This window comes from Clupea harengus, chromosome 9 (genome assembly GCF_900700415.2).
Source record: "Clupea harengus chromosome 9, Ch_v2.0.2, whole genome shotgun sequence".
Taxonomy (NCBI): domain Eukaryota; kingdom Metazoa; phylum Chordata; class Actinopteri; order Clupeiformes; family Clupeidae; genus Clupea; species Clupea harengus.
Window position 1 is genome coordinate 23039725 of NC_045160.1, and position 12965 is coordinate 23052689.

At 45.4% G+C, this 12965-nt stretch overlaps 1 protein-coding gene across 1 annotated transcript in view; it reads right to left on the reverse strand.

Annotated features, from left to right (window-relative positions):
• Window positions 1–217: 217 nt before the first annotated feature.
• Window positions 218–12965, reverse strand: part of gpr4 (G protein-coupled receptor 4) — a 39254-nt gene continuing 26506 nt past the window's right edge. Inside the window, exon 2 of the mRNA XM_012838325.3 lies at window positions 218–2702. Coding sequence (XP_012693779.1) covers window positions 849–1970 — 1122 coding nt within the window. The 5' untranslated portion in view covers window positions 1971–2702 and the 3' untranslated portion in view covers window positions 218–848. The remainder of the gene's footprint in view (window positions 2703–12965) is intronic.

A 12965-nucleotide genomic window follows, 5' to 3' on the forward strand; every position in this document is an offset into this window, starting at 1 on the left:
AATGGTTCCTCCTTAGACTGACTTAATACCGATTTTGTTCCCCATATCGTTTGTAAAGTCTATTCTTACATTTTGAATCCTTATCAGAACTGGTCCAGGTCTGGCACATTTCATAACCTCATCCGTTCTAGTTTCAGCAGCTTTCTGGGTTATTTATTATTTTATTTATGATTGATTTCTTTATTTATTTATAGATCCGTCGGGTGACACCACCGGCTGTATTCTTGGATGTCCTTTATTTTTCCTTGTGTTTACAACGATGATGATGTTACGTGAAAATTACAACCCTGTGGTGACACAGCAGTGACATTCAACTTGGGTTTATACGCAAGGCATTCAGAGAGCTCTGACAGAAAAATGTAAACATGTGCAAAAAAACAAACAAAAAACAAACAAAATAGAAAGTGACATTCAATAACCTTTTCACTTTGGCTAACTGTCACACCACACACGCATCATAGTCTGTATCATAAATTAATATTTAGACATAGTGAAGCTAAAAAAAAGCATATTTCCTCTCCAAGAGCTACGCACCTATTGCTGTGGGACTGAACGAACAATGGATGTTTTTACAAAAGGGGAAACAAATAAATTAACTTTCAAGAGAAACGGAATTTTCAATCCTATCCTTCGATTACACTGTCTACAGCGCATACAATACAGTATTCAGACAAAATGGACACAGTTATCGACAACATCCAGCCGTGTGGCTAAAAAAAAATTCTCAAGATTCCTACTGTATTAAAAAAACACAAAGAGAGGAGGAGAAAGTCTGTTCTGGTCCAAACAACAATTAGACTTAATGTGTCCTATATCACAGAGACTAGTACAGAGTGCGTGTCCCCTGTTCACTTCTTAACACTGAGAATGGTCATCTGAAGGCACTCGTCTTTAAAGGCCTCCAGCTCGGCCTTGTAGGCGCTGGCCTTTCCCTCGCTGCAGAAGCCAGTCTTTTTGCTCGCCAGGGGCGTCTCCACGGTGGCCGAGGCCCCGGTGAGCCCGTCGGCGTGCAGAGGTGAGGTCGCGCCGCAGGTGAGGACGGCGAGGATGCGCGTGAGGGCCCGGCTGACGTCTTGGCGCGCGCCCTCGTTGACCAAGCAGTAGAGGATGGGGTCGGCCACGCAGTTGAGGCTGGTGAGAGCCAGGGCGGCGTGGTAGGCGGCGAAGAGCGTCTCCTCGCCGCCGCAGTCGCACGGCTTGTGCAGGAAGAGCACGCTGCGCCACAGCAGCAGCACGTGGTACGGCGCGAAGCACAGCAGCGCGATGAGCACCAGGCTGAGCGCCAGGCGCTTGATCTTGGCCTTCTCCTGGCGCTCCGTGGACACGTTGGTGCGCACCGCCCGCAGGATCCCCCGGTAGCCGGCCAGCATCACCAGCCAGGGCGCCAGGAAGCCCAGGAAGGAACGATAGAGGTTCATGCCGGCGACCCACTCCTGCATGGGGTAGCGCTCGAAGCAGAGCGTGTGGTTGCGGCCGTTCTCGAAGAGCTCGTTGTGGAAGAGCGGAGCCGAGTTGGCAACCACCTCGATGACCCAGACCACGATGCTTACCCCCACGGCGGTCTTCACGCGCCGCACCTTGGCGAACTTGAGCGGGTGCGCCACGGCCAGGTAGCGGTCGACGGAGATGCAGCAGAGGAAGGCGATGCTGACGTAGATGTTGGTGTAGAAGATGAAGCCGAAGAGCTTGCACGACTCCTGGCCGTGCACCCAGTTGTCGTGGTGCAGGAAGTAGTCGATCCAGAGCGGCAGCGTGGCGATGTACAGCAGGTCGGCCACCGACAGGTTGATGAGGTAGACGCCCAGCTCATTCTTCTGACGCACCTGCAGGTACGCAGCCCACAGAGCCATGCAGTTGGTGGGCAGGCCCAGAACGATGACGATGATGTAGAGTGTCGGGTGGAAGAACAGGTCGATGTTGGAGTCCACCGTGCAGGTGAGGTTGCATATGGCCGTGCTGTTGCTCGCCATCGGAGTCTCCTGGTTTCCCTCGACCACCCTCACTAGTTTTAAGCGTGAAATTATTAACTTAACATCGTTTGACGAATTTCAAAAATCTTTTCTTGGCATCCCAACTCAAGGGATAGTTCATGAGTCGTAGTCGTAGTCGTGGTAGAGCACATTTAGTGCCAAGCTGCTGTCCGTGTACGACTTAAACACATTTGTTTGACAACGACAGTGAAACTATGAGTCAGCCTCACCATGCCAGGATGTGGTCATTGTTGCACACACGCTGTGATGGCTCAAGCCTGATACATTTGAAGGAAGCCCTCGGCTGTCTCTTCCACCTCGTTTAAAGAAGATGAACCGCTGCGTGACTCAAAGCCTCCTATCTCCGCTGAGCCAAAGGGCCCCAGCTGTGTGCAAAGGGGGCCATCAGTCCCAGAGTGATTACTGCCAGGACCTGGGTGCAGGATGGGAGGTTGAGGGAGGGGGGTGGGGGTTTGGTGTCAGTGGTGGCCAGAGGCAGACAAAAGGCGAGGATAAAGGTGGATAAAGGTGGACAAAGGTCAAAGGTCAAAGGACAAAGGTGTAGTCAGGTCCAGACAGGCAGTCCAGTAGTCAGGATCAGACAGGCATTCTGTGAGAAAAGTATCCTCATCATTGGTCACAGCGTTTGGCCCTTCTCTCTCCAGATCTCAGCCCTCACAGATGACGGCTGACTGGTCATTTATATCCATCGATCGATTGGGCTTCAGACATCTGAACAGACAAAGAAAGAGAAGGTCAAGAGGGGGAGAGGGGGATGGAAGAATGAATGGAGGAAGAGATATGGGATTAGGAGTGCACTTTGTAGTGTTTATACTCAGGTGGTCATTTTTCCAATGCTTTTGTGAGTATTTAATCTAAGTCCTTTTTCCGGTATCACAACCGAAACACAAATACACAGTATACACCGACCTTTTTTTTTTATTGGCTTAATGAGGGAGAAATGACTTTATTACAGTTGTTTTTTTTCACACTACCCCTGCCCTAACGCACAAACACGCTACCCACACTTTTTTCAAAGTGTTTTCCTGGTCTGGGTCATTGTCTGTGTTTGCTTTTCTGATAAAAGACTATTATTTCTACTTCAGCTCAGCCTCATTCACCAGCTTCTTCTGTTTCCAGAGGCGTTAATCGCTTCAGTGTTCCACCGTATCAGGACAAAGCAGGTGACCATTCATACATAATGACATGCTAACCTCAAAGAGCAGCTTGAAGCCAAACCTGTTTATTGAGAGACAGACATGGAAGAGTGGAAAAACAATGTAGGAACTCCGAAAAACAAGCACCTCTGATGATATACTACACCATAGACACCATACACCTTATACCTCTTCCTCTCTTCCTGGAAAACACTTTTACATGTTAATCTAGAAATAGAGGTGTCTACAGCTTACAACTCTGTATTGTAAATACGATCACGCCCACACTGACAACGTCCCAAGTAGGTCAACTATCCTGATTCTCGGCAGTCCACAGAGATCTAGCATTCTTGTCAACAATTCACCGGAGATGGACCAGCTGAGATAGGGAATGCATGGGATGGCCTTTATGCAGGGTTTTAAGGCCATACATTTGCATGGTCTCCATATGATCTGAGGACACTGAGCACAAAGGCGGTTCAGCTCAGGTGACTGAGGTGAGGTTTTGTCTGTGTGTGTGTGTGTGTGTGTGTGTGTGTGTGTGTGTGAGAGCTGTGCCAGAGGTCAGAGTTGTTTAAATCTGTTGGATTATTACTATGCCCTCTAAGGCTCATCCACAAAAGTGTTCCATCTACTTATAAAAATAAGAAAGAAAAACGAGGACTAACTGAATATCACACACTATTGTACTTTGCCATGTTGCTACAGTCGTTTTCTCTCCTGAAAAAGAAATCCTATTGTATGTATTCAGCCTTTTTCAGACTCATTTTCAGACTGGGTTTGGTTCAATCATCTGACCGTGAGGAAGGCGCAATCTATCACTATAACACACACACACGCACACACACACACACACACACAAACTATCAGAGACCGAACGTTCTCGCCATGACATCTAATAATTCATGTCTGAACAAGGGCTATATAAATAGTTTTATGTCATCAACTTGTCACATCACATGGAGTTTAATGGCTCTCTGCCAGACACGTGTGTGCGTGTGTGTGCCTGTGTGCGGTGCGTGTGCGTGTGTGCGGTGCGTGTGCGTGTTTGCAAGAGAGGGAGGGAGAAGGAGAGAGAGAGTGTGTGTATCCCAAGTAACCATATATCTGCTCTGATATTACTCCCAGTAACATGGTTTCAGTATGTTTCGAGTAAGACAGGATGTTGTATGCATATGTCTAGCTGACCGTCTGAGACAAATGAGAGAGCACTCGGGTTGCCAGCTCACAGAGATCATGTCTGTCAGTGATGTTTGACCAAAGGTTAAATTAATGGGTAATGATTTCAAATTTGACATTGTCTGCTTACTGTACATTTGACTTCACTTCAATCCATTGACTTAGTATTACCTCAGAGGAAAATGGTTATTTTTTGTTTGTTAAAAAATATCTGTAATGATACAACTCTTGCATATTGCATCAAACTGCACCCACAAACACACACACACACACACATAAACACACACACACAGAGACACATAAACACACAGACACAGACACACACACACACACGAACCCACACACACACATATAAACACACACACATACACACACACACACACAGTGGCTCAGTTGTAATGACACCTATAATTTCACAAGGGGACAAGCCAGGTTTTCAGTGCACATAGATATGAAAGCACAAGCGAAGCTTTCTGGAGTGGAACCAAGTTTCCTGTTCCTGTCCGTTTATTTACGCGTCCGCCACTCCGGCCAGAACCGAGAGGAGAGGCGCTGAAACACGGAGATAACGAGATAGAGGGATGCACCGGGAACTACAGAGGCACAAAAGGGGAACATTTGGCCCGGTGGGAGACCTCGTGTTATTTGCTTGTGGTGCCAGGTAGCGCAGTTCGATAAAAGCTGAAGCCATGCTGGGAGTTCTGGGTAGGGCCGGCCATTTCAGGGACAAGTACAGTTAGTTCCTCTCTACTGTGAAACAATGGTTCCCATAGAACAACAAGCTGAAAGAAATACCAGGTGTGGTTCCTGCGGTTCCAGCCACAGAATATTTATGAAACACATCATATTTGTGTGCTGTTCAATAGCATCATGCCATAGCCCATTAAAACACAGTATCTAACTCTGTCTGTATCAACCAATAGCCAGACAATAGGTAGGCTATTTACTATTAGAAAACAACCACTCTCTCTCTTTGCCTGTGTGATGGTACCATTTCTACACTGTAATGGCTGAAAAATGAGTTGCTATCTAGTGAGGAGGTATTTGATCTCCGTCAAAGCCATTGTAATGTCCACCCAGTATTAATTGTGTATAGTGGAAACACTGACAATGGGTTCAATCCCTCTAAATGACTCTGAGTGCAAACGCAGCATGACAGGACATGTGCAATGAGTGGTTCATAAAAACATAGTGGTAGAATGTGCCGGAAAGCTTTGCAATGGCTACAAAGATTACTTATGGAGCGTTAACTGAAGAGTAACACCCTGAAGCCCCAGTTTTATTAATGACATAATCAGGTTTACAGACTCTTAGCACTGGTGAGGTTGGACTTGATATCCAATCGGTCACACCATAGACAAGACCATGAGTGAGCGAGTCATTACACTTCAACTACTGATTATTATAAAACAATTGGGTTCTATTGAATTATTTAGCTGTTTCTGATTGGACGAGAGACGTTCCATGAGTTGGAATATCCCAGGACATCCCAACTCGGACTTTTCACAGCTAATAATAAATCACTCCGCGATGAAACATTCTATAGCGCGTTGATACAATTAAGCGATAACCGTTAATTCAAAGTTCCAAAAGGCGTTGACAATGGAACTATTTTTTTGTTGCGGAGAAATAATGGCGAAATAAACATTTTTTAATCAATAACTTTGTGTTTAAATGTTAATTGGTTGACTATAAAATTGTTTTATAAAAGCAATATAGTACTCGTGCAAGTGGGGTAGGTAAGGGATATTCCCACGGGTGTTGTTGCCTGCGCCACTCGGCCTCCGGCCTCGTGGCTACGGCCGAACACCACCCGTGGGAATATCCCTTACCTACCCCACTCGCACTCGTACTATATTGCTTAATTATACACTTCAACTACATAATAACTACTTATTTGCTATGGATGAGCTAGTAAGTCTACGACTTCACACAGAAATACCTGTTAGCAGTGTGTAAGATAGTCAGGACAGTACTGCAATAGCAACTACTCACCTGATATGGGTTAGCTAGTCAGCACAGGATACTTGATATGGGTTGACTATGGCTAGTTAGCACACTATTACACCATTCAGTGTCAGTCTCACCTCACCTGAGTCTGAACCAGGGTCAGGATACGGGACTTTCAGTTTAGATATGACTTCTAGTGTTCGACACCCGGAGCCAAGGGTTTAACCTCAGACAGTGATGAAAACCCTACATTGTCTGTATACTGTATTCTCTAACCAATGTCATAATACTGACTCTGACAGTATTTATTATGCTTATTTATTTGTAAGTATATATTATACTTTAACTATATACGTATTTTACATTTCTGGTTACTAAAGTTGTTAAAAAATATTTGATTTTCCTTATATAAGAACCACAGATTGATTGGGCTCAATGATGGAACTGCAGGAGGCTTCAGTCAGATGGGAACAGCTTGCTTTTAATAATTATATTAGTAGTGGCTACATCTCCTGTCCAACTGAAAAGATCACCAAGGAAACGCACCAGTAAGTGTAGTGGGTCCTTCCCTCCACAGATACAATGCACTCTGTGAATAGAATAACACTGTGGCTTTATCAATCCCCACATCAAGATAATCTGACACCACAGCCAGACACACACACACACACACATACACACAACCACACACACACACATACACACACACACACACACACACACACACACACACACACAGTTCTGTAATTAGGCCCTGATGTCCTTATTCTTCGTCTGTCTCTGGATCTCGCGCTCTACCTCTGTTACTATCAGACACACACATATGCACAAATACACACACACGCACACACATACGCACACACACATACACGCACACACACACACACACACACACACACACTTACACACACACACACACAAACACACACACACACACACACACACACACACACAAACACACACACACACACACACACACACACACACACTCACATACACACACACACATATATACACACACACACACACACACACACACACACATATATATATATACACACACACACACACACAAACAGAGCCATTTTAAACTCAGGCTCCACCATTTGTTGCCTGCCTATGAAAGCCAATTATATGCTCTCTGTTATGCCTTTCGGAGCCTGGGGGGTTTAACAGTGGTGTGCATTGGTTGTCTTAATATGTCTTTGGTAAACTTTTCAGAATGGTTGGGAATACTCGGAATACATGGCTCTCTATGGAAAAATAAAGGATGTCTATTAAATGTTCTTATAAAATTCCAAGTAGGTCATTGCCTGACAAATGTGACAGGACAGACACAATTTGCCTTAAGAAATAGCCCTGTTTCAAGTGAATCTGGATTAACTCTCAATGAGGTCAATTTGTGAGAATGTTTATATTTGACTTCTTTTGCCAAAATAGTTGTCTAGTGAGATTAAACACAGATTTAGAGTGTCGTTTCCATGTGAGTCATGGTGACTTTGTCAAAACTAAAAGTACATTTAGTCTTTATCCTTGTAGATGTGAGGTGTTTCCGCCAAATGGCCAACACAGTCAACAGCCAATCACTTTAGCCACGGGAAGAAATGTCTTTTGTATACAATGTCAACCTTAAGATGCTAATCTCAAAGTCTGAGTCTGTGTACTGCTATAGCTTGTGCCATGAAACAAAAAACACAAAGAAGCAACTGTGTTCATATTTATACACACACACTCACACACACACACACTCACACACACACCCTTTGGTTTTCTTCTGTCACTAATTTTAGGATTTCTCGATGGGAGATGCATATTTGTGACCACGTGTCTTTGTAAACAAGTGACATAGGACTCTTCCTGTAATGCATCAGTGGCTATAACAGGCCCTGGAATGTTACAAAATCCAGATACCAGTCCTTCACATAATCAGGATTTATCAGGGAAGAAAAAAAACTCAAAACAAAACAAAACAAAAAAAAACAGTGGCACGCTATCAACAGTCAATAACTCATTGCAGGAAATTGCAATAGTGTGTGGTTCACCCAGCTCTGTCACATTCTGTTCAGCTCTGAATGACTATACAGAGATCAAGGTCAAACCACATGTTACACAAGGTCAATGTCAAGGTCAAACCACATGTTACTTCCCATACAGATTCACAAGTGGTTTGGGGTCTGCCAGGCACTCTGCTATCTGTGCTATGAGGTGTTGGTGTGATTAAAAATAAAACCCAGGGAGAAAAAGACTGAAAGTGAGGGAAGTGAAAAGAGAGAGAGAAAAAGGGAACGAGGGGAAGAAAGTGTGAAACAGAGGAAGAGAAAGAGAGAAAGGCAAGAGAAAAGGAGAGAGAAAAGGAATAGGGGTAGAGAGAGTGAAAGAGAGGGTTAAACAGAAGAAGATAGCGGAAGTGTGGAAATGACAGAGGAACAGAGAACATTACATTTACATTTAGTCATTTAGCAGACGCTTTTATCCAAAGCGACTTACAAGGATGTATACAAATTTTACACTGATGGCACACTGCACATCAGGAGCAATTAGGGGTTCAGTGTCTTGCTGAAGAACACTTCGACAGGGAATCGAACTAGCAACCTTCTGATTACTAACCAACTTCTCTTCCTCCTGTACCACTGTCGCCCCCTCAGAGAGAAAGAGTGGGAGTGAAAGAAAGAGAAGAAGAAGAGGGGGAGAGAGAGAGATTAAAAAGAGCATGAGACAGAGGAAGAGAGAAAGAGTGGGAGTGAGATAGAGAGAGAATGAAACAGAAAAGGGGGAGAGAGAGAGAGAAAGAGAGAGAGAGAGAGAGAGAGAGAGAGAGAGAGAGAGAGAGACAAAAAGAGCATGGCTGTTAACCAACCCCCTGCAGGCCAGCCACCCGTCCTGCCTGTCAAACTATGTCTAAAATCCTCACTATGAAAGACGTTACAATCCGCCTGCCCTGTGCTGCAGGAAAGGGCATGAGCGTCATTTACACTAGGGACATGTCCACACCACTTTCTGCCATTTTTGCTATTACCAAGTTTCGTCCGCACCACTTTTGACAATTGAAAATAAAACCTCCCTGCAGTGAAAAGAGAGCTTCTCGGACAAAGCGCTTTATCACCAGTTGAAAGCCGTCGGAAGCCATCATCGTGGTTCCAGTGCGTTACGATAGCTGTCCATCTAAAATGCATGCTTTTCTGTCGAATGTCAGAAACGTTATGCCGTTGTATTCGGGTTTCGCTCATCGTAATAGCAGAGGCAGACAGACAGCGAATAGGCCAGTGACAGGTGGGATCATGTAGTCAAGTCCCATCTATGTCCACAGCACTTTTCAATCCAAAACGACGGCCATGGGAAACGACGCGCTTGGGAAACGACGCCCTTGGGAAAGTGCACGTGAGAAAAGAGAGTGAGACGGAGGAAGAGAGGAACAAAGAGCAGGAGAAAAGAAAGAGCAAAACGTCCCAGAAAGAGCTCTGGCCCACTACAGCCGCTAACCTGTCGTCCGTGCGACGGCAGTGTGCGTTTGATGGCTTGCCAGTGAGGATTAGCCGCGCGGCACACACACAAAGAGGCCGTGCTGACTGCTGCTGCCAGGTCCCCCCGCAAACACAAAGCGCTCCCAGCCCACTCTCCGCCGATGTGCTTAGCCCACAGTTTCATCGCTGACTGCCCGCCCGCCCGCCCGACCGCCCGCCCGCCTCCCCGCCCGCTAAGCCCCTCTGCTGGGCTTCCCATGCGACCCTGTCTCTCTTTTGTTCCTGGCTTTTGTCTTTCCTGCTCACTTTGTGTGTGTGTGTGTGTGTGTGTGTGTGGGCTGGAGAGATGCATGGAGTGTCTTCATGTGGGAGGTGTGATAACAAGGGGAGAGAAAACAATGGCCTCTCATATCGTAGCCAATTCCCAGGCAGATGTGGCCCTGATGTTGCACAGATCCGGCATGTATCTGTTCCAGATTCAGAACACTACATGGATCATCTTCAAATAGGAAGTGTGAAAACAATGCCCTCTCATACAGTAGCTTAGTGTGAAGTCTGAAGTCTGGCCCTGATCTGGCCCTGATTTGGCCCTGATCTGGCACCGGACTCAGGATGTAGGTTGCTACACGATCCATCTTCATTTGGCAGACGTGATAACAATGGGAAGGATATAATATTACGGTCAGATAGCGGCGAAACACAGTGAGTAGCACAGATCTGGCACAAATCCAGACTTGGCCAGTGCTACCTGGGCCTCTGTGAGTGTGGCAAGAGTAGGCCCAGGCTGACAGAAAAGGAGAGCAACGTTTGGTTGTTTTTTTGGCTACTGGAGTTGGAGGTACACATTTATGGGATAGAGAAGAAAATGGCGTCCGTTGCCAGCCAGCTACTATCGATGTACGCCCAGATATGTCTAATTGTTATTACAGCTTTCCACCGAAACCAAACACAAATCCCCTCGCGGTGTTAAAATTTTCCTTTTCTATCTACAGGGGAAATATTCTGCATTCCAGGTGGGGTGATTTAGTGCCGCCAGGTGCCTCAAAAGCACTCTTTTCCTGGCACTGGGAAAGCATGCCTTTTTTATGGATACCCCTCACACACTCAGAGGAAAGTAAGTGGGCCCTTCATGGCTAAGGGACACTACGTAAGCATCCAGCAGGAGATGTACTGGCATTTCCAATTGTTTGTGACAAAGAGGAAGCCTCACACTTACAGGGGGGGGGGGGGGGGGGGGGGGGGGGGGGGGGAACAATCCGGCTTTCTGCCAAACAGTATCATACTGACAGTGACGTAAGCCAGTGAGGACAACAGCTCTGACACAGAAATAAATACCACAATATCTTAAGTAAATAGAGGATTAGAGAGTTCTTGGCCATATACAGCTTATTATGGGTTTCCGTAAGCTCAGTTATTAGCCCGTCCATGCTTCTAAAGCAGTAGGATTTGATATTATTGGAAAACAGCACTTTTTTCAAGCGGAAAAAAACCCCTGGCATGTAATGGCATCTATTATGATACGTTAATATTTTAAAAGGTAAACCGCGTACTTCTGAAATCAAAGTCCAGTCAGCCTCAGTCCATTCTCTGGAAGCGTATGCAGTTCCTGTTGAATTTTAGCTTCAGACCCCTGCCAAATCTGCTGAAAGCAGCACTATTTATCCCTGGCCTGAGATTATGTCCTGTAAATGAGCAAATGATGAGAGATTGCTCGTTTTTTATTTGGCTTCCACAAATAAACGAGCAGTTGAGAGGAGTTTATAAGATGACAGGGAGAACACCCTTTTATTTCCAATGCAGAAATATCAATGTGGCTGCTGTCGAGAGACTTAGAAATAAGATATATAAATAAAAAGATTAATAAGTAGTTAATGAGAAATTAGTAATTAGTTAATGAGAAGTTACGGTATGTGGATGAGGTCATAAAAACCAAGGAGGAGATTGCATATTGTCTGAAAATGGGCAGTAGAGGGGAGTTGGCTTGATTTATAGCATATCAACAAGCAGTGGGTAATGTGTTTTATAGCATATCAACAAGCAGTGGGTAATGTGTTTTATAGCATATCAACAAGCAGTGGGTAATGTGTTTTATAGCATATCAACAAGCAGTGGGTAATGTGTTTTATAGCATATCAACAAGCAGTGGGTAATGTGTTTTATAGCATATCAACAAGCAGTGGGTCATGTGTTTTATAGCATATCAACAAGCAGTGGGTAATGTTTGTGAAGGATCCCCAGATTTGCCAATTCTGTGAGAGCCTCTTCAACATGAATAGACTCTTGTTTTGAAGCAATTGTAGAGCTAGATTGATGTGTGAATAGAAAAGCTTGTATACAGTCTCGGTTTGTTTCTGGCTTATGTCTTGCAGAATAAATTAATTTTAATAGATCATGGGGATGTTTTGAAATCTTGTCATGAGTCTGCAATCACTAACAGATTGAATCCATACCAGATCCTCAGTAACTTCATTCTAAATTACTTCATTTGATTTCAGTTCCACCTTGTAAATTTCCAAAATTTCATCACGTGTCACTTTTGAGGGAGATAGGCGAGAGGGCGAAATCTAAATACTTCAGATCCAAGCAGCCTTCATTAGATCAGATGTGAAATGAATGTGAGTAAATGGAAAGTTTTGTGTGAAATAAAAAGGGGAAGAACGCCAACGTCAGCGTCCGCCTCATGAGATCGACAGAGTGGAGAGATGTTGAGAGACTTCCAAGCAGTGAAAGCGGCCCACCCTTGACAGGCCCCCTTTAGACATAAGCTGTTTACATGTGCGGTCGGAGGGAGAAGAGGATACGGCAGCAGCACCAGAAGCTTGAGTGTGTTCCATCCGTCACGATGGTGAGCGGTGTCAGAGGAACGGCCTCCCAGCCGCAGCTTGGACTCGGCCTCATTCGCCTCTTCATCCTGTCAGAGGTGGGCGAGTGTCTGCAGTGACAATTCTAGAACAGTTCAGTTGGGGGATGGGGTGGGGTGGGGGTGGGGGGGAGGGGGGGTGCTAGTAGGACACACTGACCCAACACAAAACACGCCCCTCTTTAGTCCGAGGCAAGGGCCAGTTGTTCTGGTGGGAAGCACTGTCTCAATTTTTTGTCAGAGGGATGTAATGACATGACCTACGCCTCACATCTAAGGCGGACAGCTGTTATGAGGATGATCTCTCAAACTTTCTGACAAAAAGCATCATCTCAACTCTCAACCACGCAGCCCTCAGGGGGTAGTGCAAAAGACTTGTGAAGGATCG